A 27,165-nucleotide genomic window follows, 5' to 3' on the forward strand; every position below is an offset into this window, starting at 1 on the left:
ATGCTGAATTTAAGCAACTCACATCTTTATGTTTTCCTCAGGATCTGCCAAAACTCAAGTCCATTTCTTCTTTTCCCTTTTTGACTCCTTGGAATGAAATGAGGGAACCCCCTCCCCACCCCCACCCTGAACATCCTCATCCTCTTTCCTCCCAGGTATGCGTGCCAGATGAGAGGATGTTTGGACAGACGATGGCACAGTGCAGCTGCCCACATGGTCCAGCAGGCTCATCAACCACTTGGGAGCTCTCCCACTCCAGGCCCCTCCCGGCTGAGAGGCAGGTGCAGTGGCCACATACCATCTCTGACCAGGCTACAGACCATGAGATGAAAATTGTTACTGCTGCCCAAACCAGCACCTCTTGTGACTTCAAGGTAGATCAAAAGAAAAAAGGGACCTGGTGTCATTTCAGAGTATGCATGGCTAGCCAGCAGTGCATTAAGTTCAAAATATACCCCCTGGAACTCAAGGGACCTGTGCTGTACAGAAGGACACCTTTCCATGTTTCAGAGACCTATCCCACAAGATAGACTATGTCAGGAATAGCCCCCTGAACACTGAAATGAAAGGACAGAGAACATTTTACAATTGCTTTATTTAACAAAATTTACGCCAACTTCTATATCTATATACAAACGTGTTTCAAAACCAGAGCAGCAGACACACAAACTGTTCACACAGGACTTACAATAATGCTTAAAACGTGTCAATGTTATGTTTTCTGCTCATATTGACATTTACAGATTCAAAAATTATTCCAAAGGCCAAGCAATGCCACATCTTTGTTTCCAGGGATGGTTTATACCTAGTAGGTCATGAAGAAAGAGGGATGGAGCTTTTGAGGGTTAATATACTGTGTTCAGTTTAGTTTAACAAACAGCATTTGGCCCACAGTAGGGCTCACAAAATGTTTTGGGGAGGGGATAAAAATTTGGGTAAAATATTATCTATGAGACTATGAGTTGTTTTTATTTTTTTTAATTTTCACTCTGTCATAACTATAACAAGATCATCTCACTTCTGGCCCCCAAAAGTAAGAAACTCTAAGAAATAAGTGTAAAATTTTATTAGTAAATACTATTAATAAAATTTAGCGAGTACAGGTCCTTCAAAATCAAGGTAGGAGTATGTAAATACTCAACATGGTTCTACTCCTACCTTGTTCAATTTTGTTAGAAATGTTTCTGACATTTACCTACATGTTAACAAGCTATTTCCTAAAGTTCTTCATATAGGGAGGACAGACATGTTTTGTTTTCTCATTTTTTATGACTTTCAGGAGCCTTCAGGATTCCTCAAAAAAGTGTTGTAGCTCTGGAAATCTCAAAAAAATACTTTGCTACGTAGTCTACTCATAAAATTTAGCTCCATACAAGTACATAAGCTGAGTTTTAGGTAATACTTGAAAAACGGTTGATGCTCCAAAGTATAAATATTTCATGTTGACACTTAACACTCTGACTTGATTCATGGTCACTTTTCTTGAAAGGTCAGGCTCTTGCCTCTCAAGAAAGATGCTACTAAGCAGTGAGGTATAGAAGGAGAAAAAATAAAAAATAAAAAAATCACAGCCTTTTCTTCTCAGTATTGTTAGGAGCCTTCCATTCTGCCGGCAGGGCACACATCTACACACAGCTCACATTGCAGTGTTCTCCTCTATGTGGTTAAGTGGTACGCGGGATCCAGTTCCTGGAAAGCACCAACTAGAAATGCGCGGGGATGAAATACTGCAACAGAATGATCCTCAGGGGTTTCTACTCCTGTTTGTTCATAGAAACCAGACTCATCACTTACTTGTGCTTTCATTTTCTTAAAAATGAGATCACACCATTATAAAAATGTGCTTCCAAAATAATTTCTAGAATATAAAATGTCTTCTGTTTTTCCAGCCCACATAATTTCATTATAAAATAGGAAATCAGAAAATTAGCTACTGCGGTTTTCATATGGTAAAAAATATTTATATGTGTACACACATGCATATATACACATCTAAAAAACCCAACTTTTAAATTTCAATAAAAATTAACCAAGTAGCCAACTTAATGATCATGTATTCAATCAGACATAAGAAATGTCGATTATCTGTAATGAGAACCAACTGCAAAGAATTACAATTCCACCTATCAGAAGACAGCCTAAGACTTTCACGGGTGTAAAAACAAAACAAAACAAACACAGAAAGTTCCAACTAACCAGCACAACGGAAATCTCACTCAAGTTTTTTCCAGTTATAACAGCCCCCGGTTCCATTCACTGCACTAACGAATTCCCTAAGGATGGAGCAGTCTTAAAGGGAGGAGGAAAACAGAGCTGGAGCGACCCTGTGGCCGTTCCAGGTGCGTGGGTGTGTTCTGTGTGATGGTTGTTGCCTGGGCGAGTGAGGACGAGATCTAGCCCGAGCTCCCTCTGCCAGGCCACCGATGTGCCCACGAGGTGGTAAAGGTGCGGAAGGAGTTTTCCTAATGCACACAACGTGTCCTGTGGACCAGCCGTGGTGCTGGTGTCTATTGGTGGAGAGGGAAGCAGGTGTTCTGGAGAGTTACTACCTAGGAAAGGTGAGCGATCGGAAGAACAGACTGTGGAAAAGAGAAGTTAGAAGCGGACTGTGACTATCAGTGAAAAGCAGGAATAGTGTTTCTGTAACCTCAACGAAGATGGTGGGATGTTTCTATTTTGTTTATTTTCATGAGGGAAAGCCTTAAGGGTCCTCAAAGGCACAAAAGGAAGGGGACAGGAGGTGAATAGGGAAGTATCTCACTCCACAGGAGAGCCTGTTCAGAAAACTGGCAGAGGAAGAGCGGGCTCTGAGCTGAGGGCCGAGAGAGGAGCAGTGTCTGAGATCCTAAGTGGTGGAGAAAGTGCACGAAGCCTTCGCCCTGGTCTGAGAGTTCTCAAAGGAAACCAGTGATCACTATAAAGTCATAACTCTCTTCACAGTCCTACCTTGAACTGTCTTCCCCAGTTTTACCTATGTCATAAGAAGCCTGTTCATTCACATTTTAAACTAGTTACTTTATGTTTGTGAGGGTGGTAAGGGCACACAGGAGCCTTAATTTTGGATATTTTATCTCTGTGACCATTCTTTTTCTTCTCCTTCCTTTTTTTAAAGGCACAATCCCTCCCAAGCTGTCATAAATCAGGACATTTAAAAAGAAAGCAAAGCTATGAAAATGTTTCTTTCCTCCCCGAATATCTACTGCTGAAGTAATAAATTCAGGCAAACCCTTGGCATCATTCTTTCAAGTGGCCAAGCAAAGCTAATGCTCTGTGCTAGAGACAACACTTCTGAGTACTGCCCAGTGGGTGAGGAATTTCAAGGAAGAGCCATTTTCTATAACCCAATTTAAGATAACAAAGTAGAAAGTATGATTTCCATTATGTATCAAATATTCAGCACAAGTTAGTGCAGAGAAAAATGGATGTGTACACCAAGATATGGGTTTCATTCCTCAGTAGTACTTTGAATAAAGAACATAGTTTAGAACACCCTAAACATGCCGCCCTGAACAGATCACCAGATTTGTTTCTACTCAGAAAAAAGGGGTGCTAAACAAAGACATCTAGGATCTCAACTGGAAATCTGGAAGTTTCACTTCTTTCCAGAAAAACACATGTACATAGATCTGTGCATACGACTCCGGGGGCTACAGACATCTGCCAAGGTCCAGTCAGTCATCTCAGGTTAAGACTCCTGGCTGTCAACATTCTCACAGGGTTTCTGAGGAATGAATGATCCTCCCATTCCTACAATCTGCATTTCTCCCATTGAGCCAGGGAGGAAGGGGAAAAACAAACTAGAATAAACTAAAAGTAAGAAAAACAATTTGCTTCAAAGACCATTTTTTACTTATTTGCCCTTGGAAGAAAGAACATCCCAATCTCTAGTTGCCTCTATCAAATGCCGCTGGCCGTGACTCATCCACTCTTCCTGGTCTTCATAAAGCCGCCCACAAAACCAGCACTTAAATATACACTGCGATGAGTCATCAGGCAAGGAATCCACCACCTGGTAGTTGTTTTTATGCACCTTCTTAAGTTTCATTTTCAACATCATTTGCCTTTTTATCTGATTGGCCTCCTCTGCGTTCTGGTATGTCAGGCGAACATGATGCCGTCTGATGCCTAACTGACACCTCGTCCTCTCTGATAGGACGACTTTGAGGACATTGCCTTTGTACTTATTGATTACCTTCATCACGTTGGTGACTTCTGGAGAATCAACATCAGGATGGTTTAACACGATGACAGGCTGATTCCGACGGGGGCATTTAATCAACTGGTCTGGCTTAGCGGCAATCAGTCGAAGCTGTCTTGCGACCTGAAAAATTGAAGGATCCTTGAGATAGCGGCTGGGATCAGCCTGGATTTTGCTTTTCTTCTTGGATGAATTCACTTGTTTGGTTTTGTTTTTACTTATAGGAAGACTTCTGGAAAGCAGTTTGCCTTGCTTACTTAGTTCACTGCTTCCTTGCTGACCGTGCAGGGGGCCAGTTTTTTTAGGCATGGTGCTACAAAAAGCACTCTCTTTTCTTGGTTTTGGCCGAAGAGGTATATCAAGATTTTGGGACATATCTATGGGCCCACTTTCACTTGTCAAAGATGGTAAGTCTGAGTCTGTCTGTCTCACTGGGCAGAATGGAATGGGTTTTATTAACTGGGTCTCACGGCAAGGTATGCTGACCGGTGCTTCACACGTTGCCTCTATAATGTGGGTGTCCTCAGAAGAATTAAGAACCCTCAACACAGCCCCTTTGGGGATCAATACTGGAGTAGTAACATGGGCCTTCCTAGTCACTCTGCTTTCAGTTTTCCCACTGCTGCCTTCTATAAACTGTGGATATATTTGCTGAGGAGTGAGTGGCCCATTGATACCACCGTCTTCCTGAGGTTTCGGGAGTGTGCCTGTGGAATAGCCAGTGCCTGCAAATGACATGTTAATTTCGTGAATACCTTCGGGAGCAGCTTGTGAAGTTCCCTTCGATGCCTGCCCTACAGAACGGCGATGTGCGTTATTTGCAGACAAAGATGATGGCTTGCCACAGGATTCAATCAACTGAGCTATCTTTCTGCGCAAGAGTTCAATTGACTTTATTTTGGACGTTGAACTATTCCACTTAACGCCCTCAGGGACGTTTTCAGACCCAGAGCTCAGAGAAAATACTGACGAGATGACTGGACCATCAAAAGAGTCCTTAGTCCTTTCAGGATTCTTTAATTCTAAAGGCTCCTCCACGGGCGGCTGAGACCTGATTCTATCCTCTCCTGGTATATTCACGTGTAAATATTCGCTTTTATGTTGGGAAGAAATCTGGCCTGTGTTTGAAACTGCCTTGTGTTCCTCGGTCTGCTTGTCTTTCAACTTCCTATGAGAGGGAACCATTTTTATAGGAATACTGATCTCATGTCTAGATTCCAAGTTACTTGTACTTACAGGCAACAAACCCTTTTCTCCAGAGAAGGACATGGTTGCAGGTGACGCAGCCAAGGGATAGAACTGCTGTGAGTCACTAAGTGAGTTCCTTCCATCTTCAGCAAAAGAAGCAGCAGCCTTATATGGAAAAGGGTTTGATGCAGCTCTGAAACTGTGGAAAACACTGTTTTTTACTACAGATGCTGGAGAATGACCTCTTAAAGAGAAAGAAGGAAGAGCTGGTCTATGTGGATAGATACTACTTTTTTTCTGGAAGTCCTCAACTGTATCTGGGTAGAGAAGGGATTCTCGATTGTGCACACTAGAATTTGACATGAAAAAATCATAAGACCTGACCCACTTCACATTTTTAAGTTGTTTCTGAATTGACGATTGAAGATGATCAGTGCCTGCCAGTTTTCCAACATTCCCTTCAATCACTAGTGACTTTGTTTGGCTTGCAGAAACCACTTTTTCTGGTTCAGCTGAACCCTTCTCTTTAATCATATGCTCAGAATTACTCCCTTCACCACCACCAGCTTCGGGGCGGTTACTTTCTTCCAGAGGAAACAGTTTCAGGACAAGCTGCTGGGTCCCATTGACGACCTTCACATCGATCAGCTGGGCCAAGCAGTTGGCAGGGACCACAAGTTCTGCTGGTGCCACCACTGTCAACGGCATTCCTGGCTGGACAGGCTCTTTCGCTGGGGACAACACTTCCACCTCCACGCTTTTGTTCTCAAACAGACGGCCTTCATTTGGCTCCATCAGGGTCACTTTATTTGGAATACACACTACATCCTTTTGGTATTCCTTTGATTCCGGCAACAACATGATATTGTGCATTTTGTCTTTATTTGTATGGAGGGAGAACCTTGAGAGTTGATCTGATAACTTATTTTGAAATGCAGTCCTTGGGTGGGGAGCTTTCAGGAGCTCTGTGTTTTGTTTCGATGTGCTGATTCTTTTTGGCTCCAGCTTGGCAACAGTTCTAGGCGGCCGCCGTCCCCCTGCCCTCTCATGCACTCTGCGCCTGTGTTTGACAATGTAGTCATTCCGAATAGCACCATAGTCACAGTACTCACATTGATAAGGGAATATGCCTGTGTGTTTCACCAGGTGCCTCTGGAACTCCCCCTTTGTGTAGGATATGTAGCTGCAGTGAGAACAGATGAATTTAATCTCTTCATGTTGGAGCGTGTGCTTTTTGTACTGAAGAGGGTCCTTTGTAGAAAATCGACATTTATCGCAATAGTATTTGCCTGGCTTAAAGTTCCTTACCTTAAATTTGTTATTGATGGAACTGGCGATGGCTTCAGCTTTATTTCCTACAGGAGTAGCACTGGGATTACTATTCACAAAATGGAAATGCGAAGTGGCCACACCGAGGTTGCATCTGAAGCAAACGTATTTGTCTTCCTTCTGGCTTGGCCCAGTACCCTTTTTCAAATCTTGAAGTGGGATTTTGTCAACACTCTTGCACTTCATACATGTAGCGATGGTCATCATGGCAGCCTCTGCCTCTGAGCCTTGACACAAGAGAGCTTGCGCTTCTTGTCTATCTGGTCTAGTGGCTCTATTAGCATTCGGTTGTTTGGGGGACATGGTCAAGGAATTATGTCCATCATTCACTTGAGTGGTATATAACTGCTGTCCAATATCCTTCATCTTCTTTATTTGCATTTCCAAAAAGAGAAAACCAGAAAATTCAGGAAGACTTCACATGATAAAACCCTTAGGGGCCATCCTTCATTTAACTTCGTGACTGGCGGAGAAGCAGTGACTTCCTGGGGGGCGTCATCAGTTATCCTTGTTTATAAACCGCCACAGTCAGTGTATGATCCCCAAATAGGATTGTTCTCAATTCTCTGATAGTCCAGGCAACACTAAAGGGGGGAAAAAAAAGACATCATAAAGCAAAGTTAATACATGAACTTAAGGTTTAGTTAAGCTATTTCCACACGTATCCTCTATTTCAATGACCTTTGATTTTTACGCTAAATCTTGACATATTTTCTTAAACAAATATTGACATTAAAACGTAATACAACAGAAATGGCAAATAAGAAGCCTATGGAAGACAATTTTAAATTCAGCCCCCTAAAACTCATCCCTTTAGACCAACCATAACAGGCTGGCAGCAAGGAAACCACAGCTGTCGTTCAGAAGAGCCCCGATACGTGACAGTCATTTTTAGGGGTCACGGACAGCATCTCAGCAATTTCACAGGTATAATTTCATATTAGCCTGAATAAAGCTTTGTGCAGGAGGGTGCTACTTCAACTTTAAACACACAAATTATCCAGTGGTGGAGAGAGCCAGGGCTTCGGCTCCGGTGTTCATTTGTTTCTATATGAAAGCTAACTGGCAGCTTGGATTCCCAGTTCTCTCATTTGCTCCATTTGCTTTCACAAATGTAAGAAATCAATAATACACCGGCCATGTTGGATAGACAGACACTGATTCCATCAACATCTTACGGAGCGTCTATTAGGAGCCAGCAGTGAGCAAAACCCAGGATCAGTCTGTACATCAGGAGGGTCTAGAGAGGGGAAACAGGCAGCGTAGTTATTTCTTAGGTGGTGATGAGTAATTGATAAAAATACAGCCATAAAGCCAGGCCAGGGCCAGGGAGTAAGTAGGTGATGAGGCTGTAGGGCTGGCACGGGATGGTGTGGAGAGTCAGGAGAGCCTCCCGTTAGGCTGACCTCTGAGCAGAGACCTCAGGGCGGCCAGGGAGCAAGGACTGGGCTGTCTAGGAGAAGGGAGTTTCCGGCAGAGAGAAGGCAAAGGTCTGTGGGATGTGGGCCTGGACCACCTGAGGAATGGCAAGGAGGTGGAGAACAGAGGGTACTGAGTGAGGAGAGAAGGGGAGAGGAGGGAAGAGGAGAAGAGTCCACATGGTCAGAGGGGGTAGGGGTGCTGATCAAGGAAAGCTCTAGCACAGAATTGTAAGGATGTGGCTTTTCCTGTCCCTGAGACAGGTAACAGGGGAGACTGGAACAGCGACTTGGCCTGCTGTGATTTGCACCCCCACAAAGCCCCCAGCTGCTGCATGGACAAGTATCTGTGAGGGTGGAATGACAGTATGGGGGGCTGAGGTGAGAGGTGGTGGCTGCCTGGGCAGTGGTGGCAGAGACGCAAATGTCCCTACAGCAAGTGCCACAACAGGTGTAATGCTGATGAGGACTTCTATAAAAAGTTACCTTTAAGTACACATGCTTTTTTCTAGAACATACAAGAACCTGGAGCCAAACAAAAACATTCTATTTGGGGATCTGCTAAAAAGCCTTTATTTTATGACCTTCTAAAATCCACTGAAGTCTTCTGAGACTCAATTTTTTTATCTGGCAACAAGAATGAAGGACACTTATCCAACCTCTCCCACAGTGCTGCCACAATGAGTAAAACGCTCGAGAGTGTAAGAGAACACTTGTGAAGTTTCAAAGTGCTTCTCTAAGTGTCAAGAGGCATACAGAGATACCCAGTGAGTGTCTGTTCAATGATGAGCAGCAATATGAGGGGGGAGTAGAAGCTTTGTTCTGGCACAGTGCTCACAGGTCCAGAGCCATGCAAACTTAAGTCTGAAAGGCCAACCTGCAGGAGCAGTAGGCCCTTCTGTTGGGTCAAGAGAAGTAATTATTGCATATTCAAATTCAGCATAAAACCTGTCTTTAGGGCGCCTGGGTGGCTCAGTGGGTTAAGCCGCTGCCTTCGGCTCAGGTCATGATCTCGGGGTCCTGGGATCGAGTCCTGCATCGGGCTCTCTGCTCAGCAGGGAACCTGCTTCCCTCTCTCTCTCTCTGCCTGCCTCTCCATTTACTTGTGATTTCTCTCTGTCAATAAATTAAAAAAAAAAAAAGATCTTTTAAAAAAAAAACCTGTCTTTAATTTTTTTATTTTTTATAAACATATAATATATTTTTATCCCCAGGGGTACAGGTCTGTGAATTGCCAGGATTACATACTTCACAGCACTCCCCATAGCACATACCCTCCCCAGTGTCCATAATCCCACCCCCCTTCTCCCAACCTCCCTCCCTCCAGCAATCCTGTTTGTTTTGTGAGATTAAGAGTCATTTATGGTAAAACCTGTCTTTAAAAGCATTTTTGGAAAGGACCACTTAAGAACATACCGTGTTTGACTACAGGGCTTATTTTCTTTGACACTGTTGTCCTTCCCTGTTTTGCTTTTGCAAAAGAGAGCTGCTTCCTTTCAAAGGCAATTCCCAGTATGCAGCAGAACCCTGGTGGCATCTAGGACTCAATCAGACTTGTTGCACTATGAATGTGTATGTAATACTTAGACAGCAAGTGGGCAGAAGCCCATGGGGTCACAAGGTGCTCCCTCTGCCTTTAGTGTTTGAACACATACCTATGGAAGAGGACTGTGAAGAGGGCAAGACGTGCAAATGCCTCCAGCTAGCAAACTGGTAATGGACAAAGACAAGGACTTCCATTTCCCACTGCACGCCTGGTATACACAACAGATGGAAGTTTTAGGAATCACTTGTAGAAGCTCCCATGCACTTCATTTTCCAGAGTTGTAAACTGGATTTAGTGAAGGGAGACCCCAGGGACAATACTAGTACGAGAACTTCTAGAAGCAGAACTTCTGCTATTTCTCAAGCGAGTCACCCTTTCACACCTGCTTATTTACCTACATTCGTCTACATGATTTCCAAGCCCAGTCTCCCAGTGCTGACCCCTGAAATCACAGGATTCTACCATCTGAGAATACTGTTATTGTCAACGTGTTCACATGGGCATTTTCATCCCATTAAAACAGAACAAGAGGGGTGCCTGGGTGACTCAGTGGATTAAAGCCTCTACCTTCAGCTCGGGTCATGATCCCAGGGTCCTGGGATTGAGCCCCACTCTGCTCAGCAGGGAGCCTGCTTCCCCGCCTCTCTCTGCCTACTTGTGATCTCTGTCAAGTAAATAAATAAAATCTTAAAAACAAAACAAAACAAAACAAAAATGAAATAAGATCTGTGGCCAGAAGCTAAGAAAATCATGGTTCCAAGAATGCACAGGTGAAAAGGGACTCTAACATACTGGGTTATGTTAGGGACTGGTCCAGTGGCTCCCAAATGTGGAGGAGTCTCAGTGTCACAGGTGAGACAGACAATTCTGGACTTACCCCTATGCTAGTGAGTTGTGGTGAAAAGACAGTGTTAGAAATCACTGGAAGAAACTGCCAACAACATTTCAAACCTTTAAGTCATCTTCACCAGTTGATGGGAGCAACTGATGGTCTTATATTGCCATAAACAAAACGGCTCCCGTCTTTAGGCTGCTAATTTTATTGTCCCGTAGTTCTCATTGTTGAGAATTTGCCCTTAAATGAAAATGAAACCACTGTCCTTGTAACTTTCTTATATCCTGGTTCTGGGGCTACAAACATCCTCATCCCTCTTGATAGCACTATGATCAACCTGCACACCTTTTCTCTCATTTAGCCCTTGGTTCTCAATTCTGTTCTAAAGATCTGCATACCAGCTGATATCAAATCTGCTATCTACTAGCCCCGTAATCCTACTATCTAGAGAGAGGGAGGGGACAAGAGAACAGGAGAAGGGGAGGGGAGGAAAGAAGTAACTCATTTGCCAGGCACAACCTGTTTGCCAACTACTTCAACATCTTACATATTAATTCTAAGACATTCTCAAGAATCTTCAGACGAGATTCCTCCATTTGAAGACTCACCCAAACCAGGATTCCAACTGTGCATTTTTAGTTTTCCAGCACTTTTCCCAGTCTCTGGGATTCTTCAAAATTTATAGAAAACAGTTTTGCCATTTCCTTTCCAAGTCCTCTTAAAACTTGTAGACATTATTCCTCCTAAAACCAAAAACTTGAAATCCCAGACAGACTGGATGGTAAGATCACATACTTGGCAAGAAGTGGAGTGCATCCTGATGGATGAACCAAGCCATCTACAGCGTTGAAGGAGTGCAGTCCTCTCAGAAGTGTCTCCATAAAACTATCTTGCCAGTTATTCTGAGTTAAGAATCCTTAGGAGCAAGTGCCAGTAGGAAGCGTGAGGCTGTGATTAGCAAATATGTTTAATGGGAGGCAAGACATCTAAGCCACATTGGGATTACAGTCACCTGTTTCCAAGTGTCTTCCTGGTTTCTAAACCATTCTCAAGATAAATGCAGTGTTTCTACACTGGCACTTCCTCAGCTCAGGTGACAAAGATGCCATGCTTGTGTCTAATTGTGGGGGGTAAAGATATGAGTGCACCCCATGACAGGTGTGAATGGATGCGGTGAATGGCAGGGAAGAACTAAGATGCCTTTGCGGCTGGTGCCACACACGAGCGCATCTGATGTCATTGCAGGTGCACCCGAGTGACTGACTCGCGAGCCCTCTCCCTTCGTACAACTCATTCTGTCTGGCTCACATAGGGTCCAACCACCTGGGAAGCTGGGTCCTTTTGGCAAACCACTGCCCAGGGGGCTGATGACTGCAGCTTACATGAGATGATAAAAAGCTGTGCATGCCCGACACTGGGAGGTCGCTCAGTAAACTGCAGTTTCAGTGTTGACCTACCTTTCAAACTCATGTCTCTATCCCAAAACCTCTGCATTTGACCTCCTAGGACTAGAAACATATAAATATTTTTAAAGATAACTTAGGAGGGCTTTCAAAAGCACAGAAAATACTTAGTATTATTAACCGTGGACACAAGAAAGAAAATGTCCAATGAATACTAAGTTGTCTGTTTTTTTCACAGGACGCAATGAGTTTTTTAATGCAGAATTATCTACAGCATCAGCTAAAGATGACTGACAAACCCCAAAGAGAAGGGCATGGTTTGTCATAAATGTGCTTCCTCAATCTTGTCTCTTTCTAGGGAGAGGCCGTGCAGCATTCCCTGCTGCTGCCTTTTCCTTTTGATTTTGAGCTCACCTGGCCTGGTTTCTTAAGTTTATTATGCAGATGGATGGAGAAAAAGACTGTTTGTCAGACACCAGGTCAATGACACTATAAAAACCTATTGAAAAGAAAAGCCTGTAAAAACCATGAGGGTTATACAAGTTCTCATTAAGATGGAAGCATCACACTTCTAAATACTGGAAACATCAAATGCCCAACAGAATTAGAAGAAGAGAAGTAATGACACGATTTAAAGCTGCAGATTCCGGAATCATAGTACAGAGATTCAAATCCCAGTGCCATCCCTTTCTAGGTGTGTGACCTGGGGCCAACTGTCTGATTCCTGTTTACAGTCCCTATGTCACAGGCATGTCATGAAGATTATGTGACAATGTGATGTAAAGTGCTTAGGTCAGTTACACATCATAAACTCTTAAAAAAATAAAGAAATCATGCCAATCGCATGAAGAGTCAAAGGGTCTAAAATACATGCTTCGTCACTGCCTAACAATTGCTTTTTCCCAAATGTACACTGAATCTCACATTATGATTTTAATTACAGTTACTGGGTTGTATAGCCTAAAACACAATCTACCTCTGGAGCCAAGACCATCACCTAGCCTTAGAGGCAAAGTGGCTAATGTGAAACGATGCAAGAACCACATAAGGGAGTACTCACTACAACTTAGGTTTATGTATAAGCTAGTTACTGAATTCCCTGATCCTCTCCAAGCCCAGCTGAACTGTGAAATATCCCTGTAAGTGCAAGGGCATTTATAAGCTAGATGGTAATGTGAGAGGTGGCCAGCCAATTACATCACATACATGCCACCCCCATCCACACCTAGTTTTGGTTCCTGAGATGTCCACCAAACTAAGTAGTAGTAGTTGACTGTCCACATCACTTCTGGATGGAGAAGCAGAGTCAGGATGCTCTCTCCAGGAATCCTTCCATGGGACTTCTACCAAATCCACTGCCAGTGCAGGGACGGAGCAGTACTATGGGCAAAGGGAAAGGGAATGGAGTTAGAAGGTTTGCAGTTCAAACTGTGATTCTGTCCCTGTGTCTTGGGGTCCTAAGGCAAGTAATTCCCTCTGTGCTTTGTCAGGCAAGGAAACAGGCTTTAGGATCTTCAGATTTAAAAGGTAATTAGGGGGTGCCTGGGTGGCTCAGTGGTTTAAAGCCTCTGCCTTCAGCTCGGGTCATGATCCCAGGGTTCTGGGATCGAGCCCCGCATCGGGCTCTCTGCTCAGCGGGGAGCCTGCTTCCTCCTCTCTCTCTGTCTGCCTCTCTGCCTACTTGTGATCTCTGTCTGTCAAATAAATAAATAAAATTAAAAAAAAAAAAAGGTAATTAGGAAAGCCAAACAAGAGAACATATACAAAGCACTCAGCCAGTAACAGAGAGGCTCAAAAATTTTTTCTGTTCCTTTTGTCTACTTAGTTATAGCAAAGATTGGTCTAAGAAGTGTTTCCCAGCAAGCAAAATTTTAAAGCATTCTACCTCAAAGTGCCCAGCAGCGTGTAGACAGCAACACCTGATTGGGGCGGGGGAAGCAACATTAGGCCTGTAAAGTGCTACCACTGCCCAGATAAATGGTGTTTTCGAAGAAGCTGGTATCTCACTCAACAAGAACTCTTTCAAACCATTACAAAGAATCAGAACTGAACTGAAAGGGTACATAGTTCTAAAAAAAGAAAAACACCAAGTGTTACTTTCTTTTTGCCCAACTACCCTGCACGTTGAAATGACTGAAGTGCAAATTGATGGCCCCTGAATGACAAAAAAAAAAACAAAAAACAAAAAAAACACTTCCAAATGTTGCTGACAAGTGTATAGCTTTTGGGATTCTAGATTTCCTTCTGAAACCAAATGTACCACTTGGGGAACAGAATGGGGGCAAGAAGGCTGGACAAGAAAGTCGCTGTACTGATTCCTCTACTTTCTAGGGGGAAAGTGTAAGAGTGGAAAAGACAATGACCTTGGGAGATCAAGATCAAGGTTTAAAAGCCAGGTTTTGGACTTAATAACTGTGTAAATCTGGATCTATTAACCTCCCCTGAGCCTGAATTTTCTCACTTGTAAAGTAGGAATGGTAATGCGTAATTTACACACTGATGTGAGGAAAAGGTATATGCAGACAGCAGGTAACCTTATGCTTAACAAACAGTACATGTTCTGTTAAGAAATAAGTCAACCTGTTATTGTAAGACTCCTCTAAATGTAGAGGAGTCCGGAAACTCCTGAGAAGCAGAAACTCTTAGCTTAACAAATCAGCCAGATGAGATCCTCAGGGCCTGGAGGCCAGGATCTCCTCCACAGCCCCATCTACAAAGGAGTGATTTGGAGACAGACTTGACACAGTGAAGCTCTTCAACTGAGACTATATCAGAAAACTAAGTTATTACATAGTATTTTTTTGTTTTTAACAATTTGAGACCTTTCAACAGAAAGAATATGACCAATGGCAGAGTGTTAAAAGTATCAAATTTACAGTTCTCTATGTGGAAAAGAAATGTTATAGGGAAATTATGCTCTTGTTAGCATTAAAAAAAATACATGGTAAAAAACAAAGTAGTATTACAAGCAGCATTACAAAATTGTGTGTAACTGATCACATCTAGGGACTTAAGGTCTCTAATGGTGACAAAAATGAAGGACACATATATTTTTGTATCCACCTCCCCCACCCCCCACCCCCGGTTTTGGCTTAAAGAAAAACCAAGTTTTGTAGATGAAATGGATTAAGGGTTTAATAAAAAGTATAATCAAATAAAGAAGGATCTCCCACCACAGCAGTGATTATTAACCTTGACTGCATTAGGATGATCCACTTGTCATAATACCCCCAGGATGGTAAACTTATTTTTTAAAGGAGGTACCTGGGGTGGTCGCCCTACTGCACACTAGAATTACCTGGAGAGCTTTAAAAGTTATGATGCCTAGGCCCCATTGTGTGTGGGGGAAGCTCTGGGAGTTTTAAAAGCTTTCCAGGTAAATCTAATATACAGCCAAGGTTAAGAACCACTACCTGACATTACAGGTGCACAGAACTGTGTGGGGATGGCAAGAATATTACAAACGTCATTGTACAATCTCTTATATACCCATCCCAGCCAAGGGTGCTGGAAATGGGGGCAAGGCCACTGCCTTTGAAGGTAGTGGGATGACTAGACAAGGGGATGCTGGGTCCTACCCTTGCTTAGCCACTTGACCTTGGAAAATGTCATTACTGATACTCTGTAAAGTATGCAATGACAGTAACCACTTTGCAGATTCTTGGAAATGTAACTGTTTCTGGCGTGGTACCGATGCCTGGTAGTGTGTGTGTATAATGAGCACAAACCAAGACTATTTTACCCCTACACCTGCCACGGGTTGCTGTCTTTCAGGAGTGTAATGGGAGATAGAGAGCAGTAGTAAATGGGTGGTTTCAGTGAAGCAGTAAATGCTGTATCAGTGATCTGATCAGGACGCTCGTGGTGGCTGGCTGGCCTTGGCAATCCTGGAGCATCTTGACTGAAGTCAGGTGGATGGGGTGCCAGGTGCCTGCAGAGGCACATTCATACATTACCTCAATATTCCTCAAAGTACACCTTCAATTATCTGCTGCTTCTAAGATAACAGAGCTGCAGAGGCTGTATGTCTTTTCCCAGGTCATGGAGTTGGTCAGCTGGTGTCTAATCAAAATTCTTTTGCTTTCTGCTAGCGGGCTGTGTGAGACTGTGAACTGAAGTCACAGCATCTGCTGTCACTCGGGTACCGTTCTTACTTCCTGCCTGGGGCTGTCGAGCTGCAGATGAGTCAAAGGTGTGGCAAGTTCCAGGACTGTTCCTTCTTTCAGGCCTTGTCTTCTCAGGCACCAAGCCCCATCTAGCCTCACACCTGCAGGCCCTGGCACAGGTTTCTACACCAAGGATCCTGGAGGCTGCAAGCACTGTGCAAATACCGTGCAGCAGAAGCCAGGCATCTGGATGTAAGTCCTGGGTCTGTGCAGCCTTGGTTCCCCAGGAATTGTCTTCCAGAATATAAGGAGAATGAGCCCCCAAGACGCTTCTCCAGCAGGGATGTATGGCAAGGTAACACAGGAGCTTAAAATAGAAAGAAAAGGTTTCCTAGGACTCCGGTGACCTAATAAATCAGACTGCTCTTTTCCTGAAATGGGCTGAGGCACGCGGTTTACAACTTTTTCCAGGTGATTCTGCTGCCTCGCTACCCCTATTCCACGGTGAGAACATCTGGATTACAGTCTCTGGACCGACCCCCCCCCCCTTCATTCCAAGGATGGCTTCTGGAAATTGCAATTAGCTGGGCTGGCATATGTGAACAAAGAAAATGCAGGGGCCCAGGCAGCTTGAGAACAGTCAAGGCTGGGAGGCCTCACTGTGAGGACAATGTTTACCCATCAACAGCACAGGGCTTGGCACAGGAGGCACTCAATACATATTGGTGGAGGGAATGAATGAATAAATGAGTGAATGAATGAAATGCCAGCCTTCATAGCAATGATCACAAAAATGTTCTTTGTTTTTCCTCTTGCCCCAAAACTGGCCTGGATCTCTTTACTTAAAGGCAAATATACCAGGGCAGATCCTGGTATTGTTTTGTTTTTGTTTTTTTTCCCACATTGCTATCACTGAATTTTTAAAAAAATATATATACATTCGTTTGACATAATGTCAGGAAGGAGGCTCAATGGAATAATACCCTCCTTTGCCTGTCTTCAAAATGCATCTATAATAAATGTTATCAGCATAACAAAACCGGATACATACAAAAGGGTTATCTTTCAAGGCTATATTATATCTAGGTTAAGGAATAATTTTAAAAAGTGCATCCTTGGTGAAAAAGAACATCAATATTAGATGATTAAAACAAGCTAACGTTCTCCTGGCATTCTGAAGAGACTATATGACACTGATTTCTAAACAACTATTTGCTGGGATTCGAGAACCCTCCACCAGTATCTCCTATTGTGTACACACATGACCGAGGGGCTGAACTTTGCATCCCTGACTCAGAGAAAGATAAAGGTATACATTGTTATTCTTCCTCCTTTCCTCTAGGAAAGCAGGACAAGCTCCTGGAGACCACGGCTGTCTTAACCTTGGTGACTTCAGTTCTAAACTCAAGAGATATAATTCTTAGAGGCTGTAACACATTACAGTTCAGCTGTGTAGACTTTTAAATAGAGGACAAAGTGCTAAGTCACTTTTTAACTTGTTTAATGTTAGGCTAATTGTTCATTATCTCAGTTTTTAAAGTCAGCGTTATTTTAATGTGTTACATTTACACAGAGGAACTTACGTGTTCCCTTTCTTTCTCTCCTTTGGTTTCCCTTTCCGGTGAAGAAATAGTCACTCCTTTGCACCCTGCCTGAAACTGCCCAACAACCCAAGATCGCAAGAGAGAAAGGACAGCTGGGATGGGGAGGTCCCACAAAGGCTGCACCAGCGTCGGAGCAAGTCAAACCTTCACCATCCACGCTCCCCTGACTCCCCTCTCCGGCAGAAGGTGCCCAGGTCCTCCGTGCACAAGCCCATCCCGGGGCACACGCCGCCCAACTCCCAAGGAAAGACAATGCCAGTCCGGTTTTCAAGTTTATTGTTGGCACTCTCACACGGAGGGCACACGGTCTCCCAGGCGAGTCCTCATCTAACAGCGTGGTGCTAGGAAGGGAGACGCGGGCGCAGGGGCTCACTGCGTGGTCTCCCGGGGCCGGTCAGGCCGTGGCGGGGCTGCGGGGTCTCCTCCAACTACGGACGGAGAGTCCCACCACGTCAACGCTTACCTCCCAGGCCCGCAGGAGGCTTTAAAAATGGCCTCCCGACGACACTTCCTGCTCGGAGCGACCGGTAGAAATCCTCGCAGGAGATGCATCATTTGAAACGCTGGGGGCGGGCGGAGGAGGCCGGCTGCGCGGCTCCACACCCGCGGCCCCGCGGCCCGCACGCCGCCGCCGCGACTCGCGACCGACGCGCGGGGGGCGAGCCTGCGGGGTCGCGGCGGCACAAAGGCCCCGCATGCCGCCGCCACCGCGGCCCCGGGGTCTGGGAGGCCCCCGGCCCGGAGCCCCCTGCCCGTCCCCGGCCCGCCCCGGGGGCCTTCACGCTACGACGCGGCTAGCCGGTCGACCGCGCGACACGCGGAGACCGTGGCCCGCACGACCCGGCCCCGGACTGCCCGCCCCGTCCCGCCCCGGCGCGGCCTCCTCACGCCGCCCCCCGCCCCGCGCGGCCCCCGCAGCCGCCTCCGCTCCCCGGCCTGCCCCGCCCGTCCCGTGCGCGAACCCGGGGCCCTCGCCCTCTGGCGCAGCCACTCACCCGGCCGGCGGGTCCCGGCTCCCGGCAAGGGGCGTCTACACCGCCGGCCGCAGGCCGCCACCGCCTCCGCCGCGCCCGCTGTAGGTCCCTACTCGGCGGGGCGGAGTCGGGCCGGCGCCGCGCGTGCGCAATACGACGCAGAGGCTCGGCTGCGGCGCGGGCGGCGCCGGTGGTCCCCACGCCAGAGCCTGCCGGGGCCGGGTGTCCGAGCTCGCGGGAGCCGGAGACGCGTCTCGATCCGGGTGCTGGGCTCCCAGGTCGACCCAGCTCGTCCACACCCACTGCGTGCAGTGGCCTCTGCTTGGTTGCCCGCAAGCCCAGGAGCCTCCAGCAAATGGGGAACCATTTCCTTCCGATGTCGCCGGGGAGGACTCTTCGCGAGCGCTCGCTGTGTGCCCGTGCTGGGTGTAAGCCGAGGGCGCCGTAGCTCCCTGCCCGCATGGAGCTTGAAGTCCGGCAGCGACTGAGGGAGGGCGAGAAAGAAAAGGAGCCCAGCTCTTCGACCTCCAAATTCTTCCTCTTTTGAAAGCAGCAATGAATGATACGGCCTTGAGTCGGGTTCGAATCCCGAGTCTCCCGAACTTGTTTGCATTCTAGCTTTGGGACCTTGGGCAAAGAAGCCCCCTAATCTGACCTCTCTGAGGCTGGGAGTTGCCCTTACTAAAGGCGGGGAAGACCGACCTGCAGCCCAGAGTCTTACCTATCACGTAGGTGTTTGTTGAGGGCCAGGCGAGACAATGATTGTTGGGAGAGTCTGGAGATGGTGTGAGCTCATTTAATGCTAGTGTTTTTTCCTGCTACTTGGACTCCAATACCATTTTCCGGGAACCTTGCTGCACTCCAAGTACACGCGCACTTTTGGACCTTCCGGAAAGAAAGTCTGCCTAGAATAGACCCCTCTCTGAGGAAAGAAGGGGACGAGTCCCAATAATCAGTGACTCAGATGCGGCTCCCTACAAAATGCAAGTGCTCCTAAGGAACGGCGGACTGTGGCAGCGAGCAGCGGCAGCGGCAGCGGCACCGGCACAGGCACCGGCACCGGCAAGCACTGTTCCTCCAGGAATAACAGCCGAAAGTTTATTTCAAAGCTCCGGAAGGAGCACGGCTGGTTTCCAACACCATCCTGTTGGAGTCCGGAGGTCAGGGTGCGTGGACATTGGCCAGAGGCAGGGAAGAGAGGCAGAGCTGGGGGCGGTTCTTCAACACGGAGAAGTGAAGTTCAGGAAGACAGTGTGAGGCACAGGGCCAGCAGCCAGGCAGAAATGCCCACCGCTGAATAGCAAGAGTAGAATGCCAATCCCGAGACTGAACATCAGCCGCAAATTCTTGCCCCCGCTCTTGCTGCAAGACCTGACCTTCATTCTTCATAAGGGATCCTCCTGGTCCTATATCTCCTACCGCTCACGAACTCTAGGGGACATTTTCTCAGAAAAACCCATTTGTGCACAGAATTCCGTCACCCTCAGAGAGGGGTAGGCTTGGGAAGGACACTGAGAATCTAAACAGCCTAGAAATCGCTTAGTAGCAGAAGCAGCTAAATCAGGAAACACTGTTAATTCTAAGTATCAGAGAATCAGAAGTCTAAGCATTAGAGAATTTTTCCTAAATCGTAGCTCTCCTTGTAACTTCCACTCACGCCTTACAGTTCTGCCCTCTTGGGTCACACAACTGATGAAAGAGTACCTCTGGCTTTCCTGGCAATTTTTCTGGAATTCGATAGAGCTGGTTATGAATTCCAGGTCAGACACCGAGAAGCTGTGAGCCTGCTCCCTAACCTGTCTGAACCTCAGCTTCTAATATAAAATTCAGCAAACAGTAAGACCTAGCTCACAGGTGAATTGTCTACCATAGACAAGAGAAAGAAGGTCAAGGTTTAGTGCAGTCCCTGATAGATTTACATTTCCCAGAAGTCCACTTTCAGCCAGATTAAAATGCTTTGTGGAGGGTCTGGAAGTGGGAGTGTTTACAGCTTGGAAAAGGGCCAAGAAGGAATAGAGATCACTCCCATTGAAACCCTTAAAGTTGACATATTGTTCCCTCTTTAAGAAAAGGAGATGGCACCTGGAAATGTTATTTCTGGACCTTCAACCAGGGCACATGGCTGACCTTTACAGCTGTTGTTGAGTCTTCTTCCCTGTCCTGCTTAGTTTGCCTAAATCTTTTTTCAGTGTTCCATAGAGCACCTCTGTTATAGGTTGAATCATGCCCCCCGCAAAAGATATGTTAAAGACCCAATCCTCAGTGAATGTAAATGCAAAGTCACACCTGTGGATGTGACCTTATCTGGAAATAAAGGTCTTCCCAGACATAATTAAAATGAGGTAATTAGGTGCGCCCTAATCTAATGCAATTGCTGTCCTTAAAAAAGAAGAAATCCAGAGAGGCGAATGCCATGTGAAGACACAGAGAAATACAGGGAGAAAGGTCATCATGCAAAGACAAGGCCAGTGTGGGGTTATGTTGCCACAAGCCAAGAAACTGGGAAAGGCAAGAAAAAAATCTCTCTCTATAGCATTCCCAAAGAGCACGGGCCTGCTGACACCTTCATTTTACACTTCCTCTCCAGATTGGTGAGATAATAAATTTCTGTTTGTCACAGCAGCCCTAAGAAACTAATACAGGCTGCTGGATTTGATTGTCTGATGAATAGAAGAGAGGAGGGAAGACATGCGAACAAAACCAGTCATTGAGTATAAGGGTTGGGAGATGTCCATTCATTTACTTATTCATTCAACAAACATTCACTGAGCACTAATTTAGTGCAGACACAAGCAAGCTAGATGTTGAGGACAGAGTACTCGAGGATCAAAATCAGGCTTCTTCAGGGAGCCTTCCTGTTGCTAGGGGTGGTGATCAGACAATTAATGGAATATATAATTAATATTAGGGAGGGCTAGAGGTCAAAGGGGAAAAACTAGGTCGTGTGGTGTGGAAGGGAGTGCAAAGCAAGAGAAAGGATGATCAAAAAGGCTCAGTGAAGGGGACTTTGAAGATGAGCTCCATCAGTAGGATCCAGCATGGGAAGATGGAAGAGAGCTTCACACATAAGGTAAGAGCACATGCAAAGACCCTGAGATGGGCAGAGTTAGGCATGTTTGAAGGAGAGAAGGAAGAACTGCAGTTCTAGATAATGCGGGATTGTGATCTTGAGAGTCATTTATTGGGATTCTGCTAGTGAGGACCTTGTGGCTCAGAGGGAGGGATTGCACCCTCAATGTGCCCCAGAAATGGGTCATGTCTCTAACAACAGGGTCTGGATCTTTGGGCTAGTTGCGGGAGTTCAGGGGGAGGGGGCGGAGGCGGGCAAAGACATGTACATCTCAGGCATTTCAAGACTGTGCATAAAATGAGAACTTAAGCTTTGTTAGTTTGTTTAATATATTTCAGAAATGTCTAGTAAGTTCTTTGAGCTTTAGTTTGCTCACCTGTGAAAGAGGGGGAAAACGTCTCTTTGCTCAGGTTTTCCAAAGTCGTGAAGGACTACAAAGATACTCAAATTCAGTGCTCCTCCCATTCCTGAGACGCATTGGGTGGAGGCTGCAGAGTCGCAATCCCAATCCCGTTACTTTTTGGTACGGGCTGTGTGACCTTGTACAAGTTACTGCCAGGCTCTGAGATGCTTTTATCAACTCAAATGCGGGGGGGGACAGCCGCGCCTGAGACCAGGCTTGAATTCCAGACACCCTCTGCCACCCGGCTGCGCTGCGTTCTGGGGGCACGCGCCCTATTACACCGCCTCTGTGCGGGCCGGCGCAGTAGGGCATGCGGAGCGAAGAGCGGCCCACCGGGCATGCGCGTCTGGTAGAACCATTGGAGGCAGTCTTTACCCCTCCCCGCCACCGCCCCCCACCCGACGCTATCTCTCTCCCCCCCCCTCCCCCGCCCCGCTGCCGCGAGCGCGGGATCTGTAGTACCTCGGGCGGCCTGTGGCGTCGCTGCTCGGCCGACCCCGCGGGCTCCGCGCCTGTAGAGCTCTACCCGGCGCGGGCAGCTTTGCGTTCACCTGACCGCTTGACACAGCAGCCTGGGCGCCCCCAGCCTGCGGCGCGACCTCCCCCCGACTTGCTTCTTCGTGATGTGCTGCTTTGCTTTTGTTTCCCCTAGACCGCGGGAGCGGCGGGGGCTGGACTCTCCGCGCTGGCGAGACTCCCGGCCCAGACGCTTGCGCTCTCGCGACCGGCGTTTGCAAAGTTGGTATTTAACCAAAGGCAAATGCCTACCTGGGGGTCCAGAAGAGGGGGGATCAAAGGGGCTCCTGATGATTCACAGCCTCCCATTCTTCACGTTTTCTTTGACAAGTGTGCCCCCCTGTCTCTGGACTGTCAGTTCCACCAGCGCACCTGTCCTTGTCACGGCTATTTTGTTCATCAGTGTCGTGCCAGAGTTGGCATATGCCAGGCCCGAACAGACCCGGCTTCCAGGACCAAGCTGGCCTGAGCCGCCAGCGTCCCTTGCTTGGACCAGGGGGTAGCCAAAGCCTGAATAGGACAGGGCCATCCCCAAAGAGGTTCCTGAGGGAGGTACAAAAGGGAGTGCAAAACAGGAGAGGAGCGTTCTTCGCAATCCGACACAGCTTCGGCATCCCAGCGCGGGATCCGCGGAACAAGGTAGGGGAATTCGGGTGTGTACTCTAACTCAGGTCTCACGGCCCAAGCTGCGTCCGTGGTTGCCTGTGTGTTGAGAAAGGATGGGGGCGGGGCAACACCTGGTCCTTTGAGGCAGATAGCTCTAGGCTGAGGTGATAGCCTCCTGCCCCAGCTCCCTGCTTTCGCTCTCAAACATGCTGAAGCATCCAGAGTGCCCCTTCCACAAAGCAAGTGGGATGGAGCCACTCCCCAGCTGGAGTCCTTGCAGGACCCTCCAGTCCTGTAAGACCTGACCTCCAGCAGCATCCCTTCCGTCCTCCCTTCTCATTCCTGTACTCTGCCACGCAGGCTCCCTCTGCAGCGCTGATGCACAGGGCTTCTGTGTCCCAGGACCCTAGCAGGCGTTCCTTCTGTCTGTGACATCTCTCATCTTTCTCCTCTCAACTCAAAACCCTCCTTCTTAGAGGTCTAACGGTTTCATCTCCCATAGCCATACCCTCCCTACACTTTAACACATCTTTGTGTTTACATTTTTTATAACAAACAAATCATTTATTATTTGTTTACTTGGGTCTTCTCATTCTCCTACACAACGAAATAAGTTATTGGTCTGTGTTGTTCACCTAAGGAGTGGACCTGGCACTCAATAGACACCTATGATAGTTGAATGCCTACTATCTTGGTGTGAGTGGCCAGAGCTGGAAGCAGACTTGGAATCTGCAGGTCCAAATATTGACACTTAACTCTTCCTCTATTCGTTCATCTCTAAATTTTCTCATCTGGGAAATGATGGGGATAATAATAGTATCTGAAGCTGAGATGAGTTAACTGTGTAGAATACTGAAAGAGATGCTCAGATTGAGAGCCCCAGGTAATTTAGCTATTGCGTCAGTTTGGATGGGCTAGGTTACATCATAGCAATAAACAACCCCCAAATCTCAGTGGTTTAAAAAGACATAGATTTATTTTTCATTTATGCCATATGTCCACCATAGATTGCCAAGAACTTGGCTCCTTGACATCAGCCAGGCTAACAAAACAGCAACCAACTGAAGTTGCCAAGGCAAAAAGGAGAACTTGGCTTAATTGAGTACTCTTAAACTTCTAGCAAGAAGTTCTCAGAAGGAAGGACCAAACCAGCAAGAAGTTCTCAGAAGGAAGGAACAAAATTTCAAGTCTTGCTTGTAGCTAGGTGTGGCTCTGTTTGCCTGTCATGGTTCCTTAAATTCAGATGTCTATATTCAAAATCACATACTAAGTTGGCATGTCATTTTCCCCAGCAGGATGGGGATCAGTATCAAGATTCCTCAAATAATTAAAAATAATAAAAAGAAGAGGCACCTGGGTGGTCAGTTGTTAAGCGTCTGCCTTGGGCTCAGGTCATGATCCCAGGGTCCTGGGATCAAGCCCCATATTGAGCCCCACATCAGGCTCTCTGCTTCATGGGAAGCCAGCTTCTCCCTCTCCCACTTCCCCTGCTTGTGTTCCCTCTCTCAGTGTCTCTCTCTGTCAAATAAATAGAATCTTTAAAAAAAATAATAAAAAGAGAAAATTATATCTAGTATCATAATATTCAATTTGGCTTTGCATTTATTGGAAATAAAGAACCCTCTCCTATCCCACTGGGAATGTGTTATTTGCAGACAAGTGCTTGCAAATACATCTGAAAATCTTCCTTATCATTCACAAATAAACATGTGAAAATTATAGGTAGCCAGTCATGAAAACTGTATTTCCAGTGCTGCAGAATGTATCCTGCATTGTCATCTATATTTTGAACAAATTTTATTCTCCAACCAAAACGTGATACTTGATTTTTAGAATATAATGAACTACTCTACTTTTAATTCTATAGGATAGATTTCTAGAATTGAAATTGCTGAGTAGAAAGATATATATTTTAACAGAGTTTGCCAGATTAGTTTCTTAAGTCCTGAAGTAATTTCAGTGCTCATTGTTATTGGCAATTGGGTCCCCTCGCCCCCTACTAAGACTGACTGTAACATTCTTCTGAACTTTTTGCCACCTCTTGGGTGAGAAACATGTTAACTCATTGTTACTTTAATTGGAATTTCCCTGATAATTGTGAAGTTGAGCTTCTTTTCATTTGTCTGTGAGCATCAGGATTTCCCCTTCTATCAAATGGCTATTTTTAATCTTTTGATTATTTTTCAACTGGACTATTTGTCCTTATATTATCAATTTACGTCAGTTACTGGAGTAGCATACATAAGAATCTTTTATCTGACACAGTTGCTTCAAAGATTTTTTCTTCTTCTTCTTTTTTTTTAATTTTATTTACTTATTAGACAGAGATCACAAGTAGTCAGAGAGGCAGGCAGAGAGAGAGGAGGAAGCAGGCTCCCTGAGGAGCAGAGAGCCCGATGCGGACTCGATCCCAGGACCCCGAGATCATGACCTGAGCCGAAGGCAGAGGCTTTAACCCACTGAGCCACCCAGGTGCCCCGCTTCAAAGGTTTTTCACAGTCTATTCTTTCCAACTTTGCTTATTGTCTTTTTGTCATATTTTAAATACTTACATAGTCAAATGTTACATTTTCCTTTTTGTTTTGATTGTCCTGTCTTTCTTAAAAAATCCCCAGGACACACGCTGCCACAAATGCCAAGAGCATACCCATATTTTCATACATTATTTCCTAAATAGTTATTATTATATATTTCTTATCTTTAAACATTTCATTCTTGGGCAAATTACTTTTTTTCTGTAGATAAACAGAAGAATGTGCTTTTTCCTCCCTGTGTGACAAGGTTTTGGATGCAGCAATCTGTATATAAAGGAACCACCCTTCTCTCACTGACTTGTAATACCACCTTTACCTCCTTTAGGGTTTCTGCTTGTGAATTTTTAGTATGTTTCAGTTAGGGTGACTGTTAAAAATCCGGCAATCAAGCCTGCCTGCTCACTCCTTCTCCACTATGGTTTTTTTTTTTTTTTTTTTTTTTAGGGTTTTTTAAGGTATCCTTTGATATTTAGTCTCTATGTTAAATAGAAGGTTTGTTTGTTTTCACCTTTTATGATGGTCCTAAGGGCTACGGAATTGGGCTGATTTGATCAAGCATCCTCTTGGATGACTAGCTTGACCACCACCGCCCCCCCCCCCCCCCCCCCCCCCCCCCCGTACGTTCTTGGTAGCTTGCCCCTCCCTTAGGCACAGAAAGTGACCATGGGGGGGGGACTTGTTGCTGCAGGGGTCCAGGAACTTGCTGGAGCGGCTGGAGTGGGGGCCGGGGCTGTAGAGTGAAACGCAGCTGGTGTTTTTGTCTCAAATGGGTCCTTTCTACTCTGAAGGGTGCCTCGTAATTCACACAAAAGCCCCACGTTAGCAGCGGGCCTCCGGGGCGGAACTACCAGAAAACAGAGAGCCCACCCTAGTTAAAGCTGCCCCCGCCCCATTTTGTGCCCGCCCCACTGCTCTGTTATCCCTCAGAAAACAGCTTGGCTGCAGTGCCAGGCTGGCTGTGGTACCTCAGACCCCTTGCATTGAATCCCAACTTTGAGCACCTCTCTTCCTGGAGCTCCGCACTTTCAAAATAGGTGACCACTTTCTGTGCCCTTGCTGCCTTTCAGCCTAGGGTAGCAATGCCACCTGCTTGTGTGAGGGTGGTCTCCTGAATGCTCTCCTTGCTTCTGCCCTCCCCGGTCTACATCTTCAGGCTGTTCTCAGCTCCGCAGCCTGAGCGATCCTGTTAAACTGAAGTCTTGGATAGTGTCTGAGTCTGGCCAGGGACCTCCTACCCCATTCAGAGTCAAAGCCGGTCTTCCCAAGGGCAGCAAGATTCCACCTGATCAGCTCCTGTTGCCTCTCTGACCTCTCTCTGGTTACTCTGGCTCTCAACTAGTTAATCCTCTGTTCATTCATTCATTCATCAAATATTCTTTGAGTGTCTACTTCTGTGCCAGGCACTGCTACAGACACTTGGGACCTCAGTAGACAA

General features: G+C 46.1%; 1 protein-coding gene and 1 long non-coding RNA gene across 7 annotated transcripts in view; one reads left to right on the top strand and one right to left on the bottom strand.

The window, feature by feature from the left end:
- Window positions 1-576: 576 nt before the first annotated feature.
- Window positions 577-20,253, bottom strand: ZNF518B (zinc finger protein 518B). 4 transcript variants are annotated; one of them, XM_059380951.1, is made up of 3 exons: window positions 19,323-20,253; window positions 18,623-19,085; window positions 577-7,299 (listed from the first exon to the last, which is right to left on the bottom strand). In XM_059380951.1, the coding sequence occupies exon 3, from the start codon at window positions 7,094-7,096 to the stop codon at window positions 3,851-3,853; it is 3,246 nt and encodes a 1,081-aa protein (XP_059236934.1). In that variant the 5' UTR covers window positions 7,097-7,299; window positions 18,623-19,085; window positions 19,323-20,253; the 3' UTR covers window positions 577-3,850. The 4 variants fall into 4 exon arrangements, with proteins under 4 accessions (XP_059236934.1, XP_059236943.1, XP_059236951.1 ...); XM_059380960.1 differs by adding an exon at window positions 15,874-16,390 and having other exon boundaries at window positions 18,623-20,253; XM_059380968.1 differs by lacking the exons at window positions 18,623-19,085; window positions 19,323-20,253 and adding an exon at window positions 18,091-18,248.
- A 284-nt stretch (window positions 20,254-20,537) lies between these two features.
- Window positions 20,538-27,165, top strand: part of LOC132004504 (uncharacterized) — a 167,941-nt gene continuing 161,313 nt past the window's right edge. For 2 of the 3 annotated variants that reach the window (XR_009400529.1, XR_009400526.1), the window contains exon 1: window positions 20,538-21,671. This is a non-coding gene — a long non-coding RNA (uncharacterized LOC132004504). Of the gene's footprint in view, window positions 21,672-22,578; window positions 23,230-27,165 lie in introns of those variants that run through there. The other variant, XR_009400527.1, reaches the window with a different exon arrangement.

Source organism: Mustela nigripes, chromosome 1 (genome assembly GCF_022355385.1).
Source record: "Mustela nigripes isolate SB6536 chromosome 1, MUSNIG.SB6536, whole genome shotgun sequence".
In the NCBI taxonomy this organism is placed as follows: Eukaryota; Metazoa; Chordata; class Mammalia; order Carnivora; family Mustelidae; genus Mustela; species Mustela nigripes.

Coding starts and splice junctions, on each gene's coding strand:
- ZNF518B (XM_059380951.1), bottom strand. CDS start 7,096: ATGCAAATAAAGAAGATGAAGGATATTGGACAGCAGTTATATACCACT.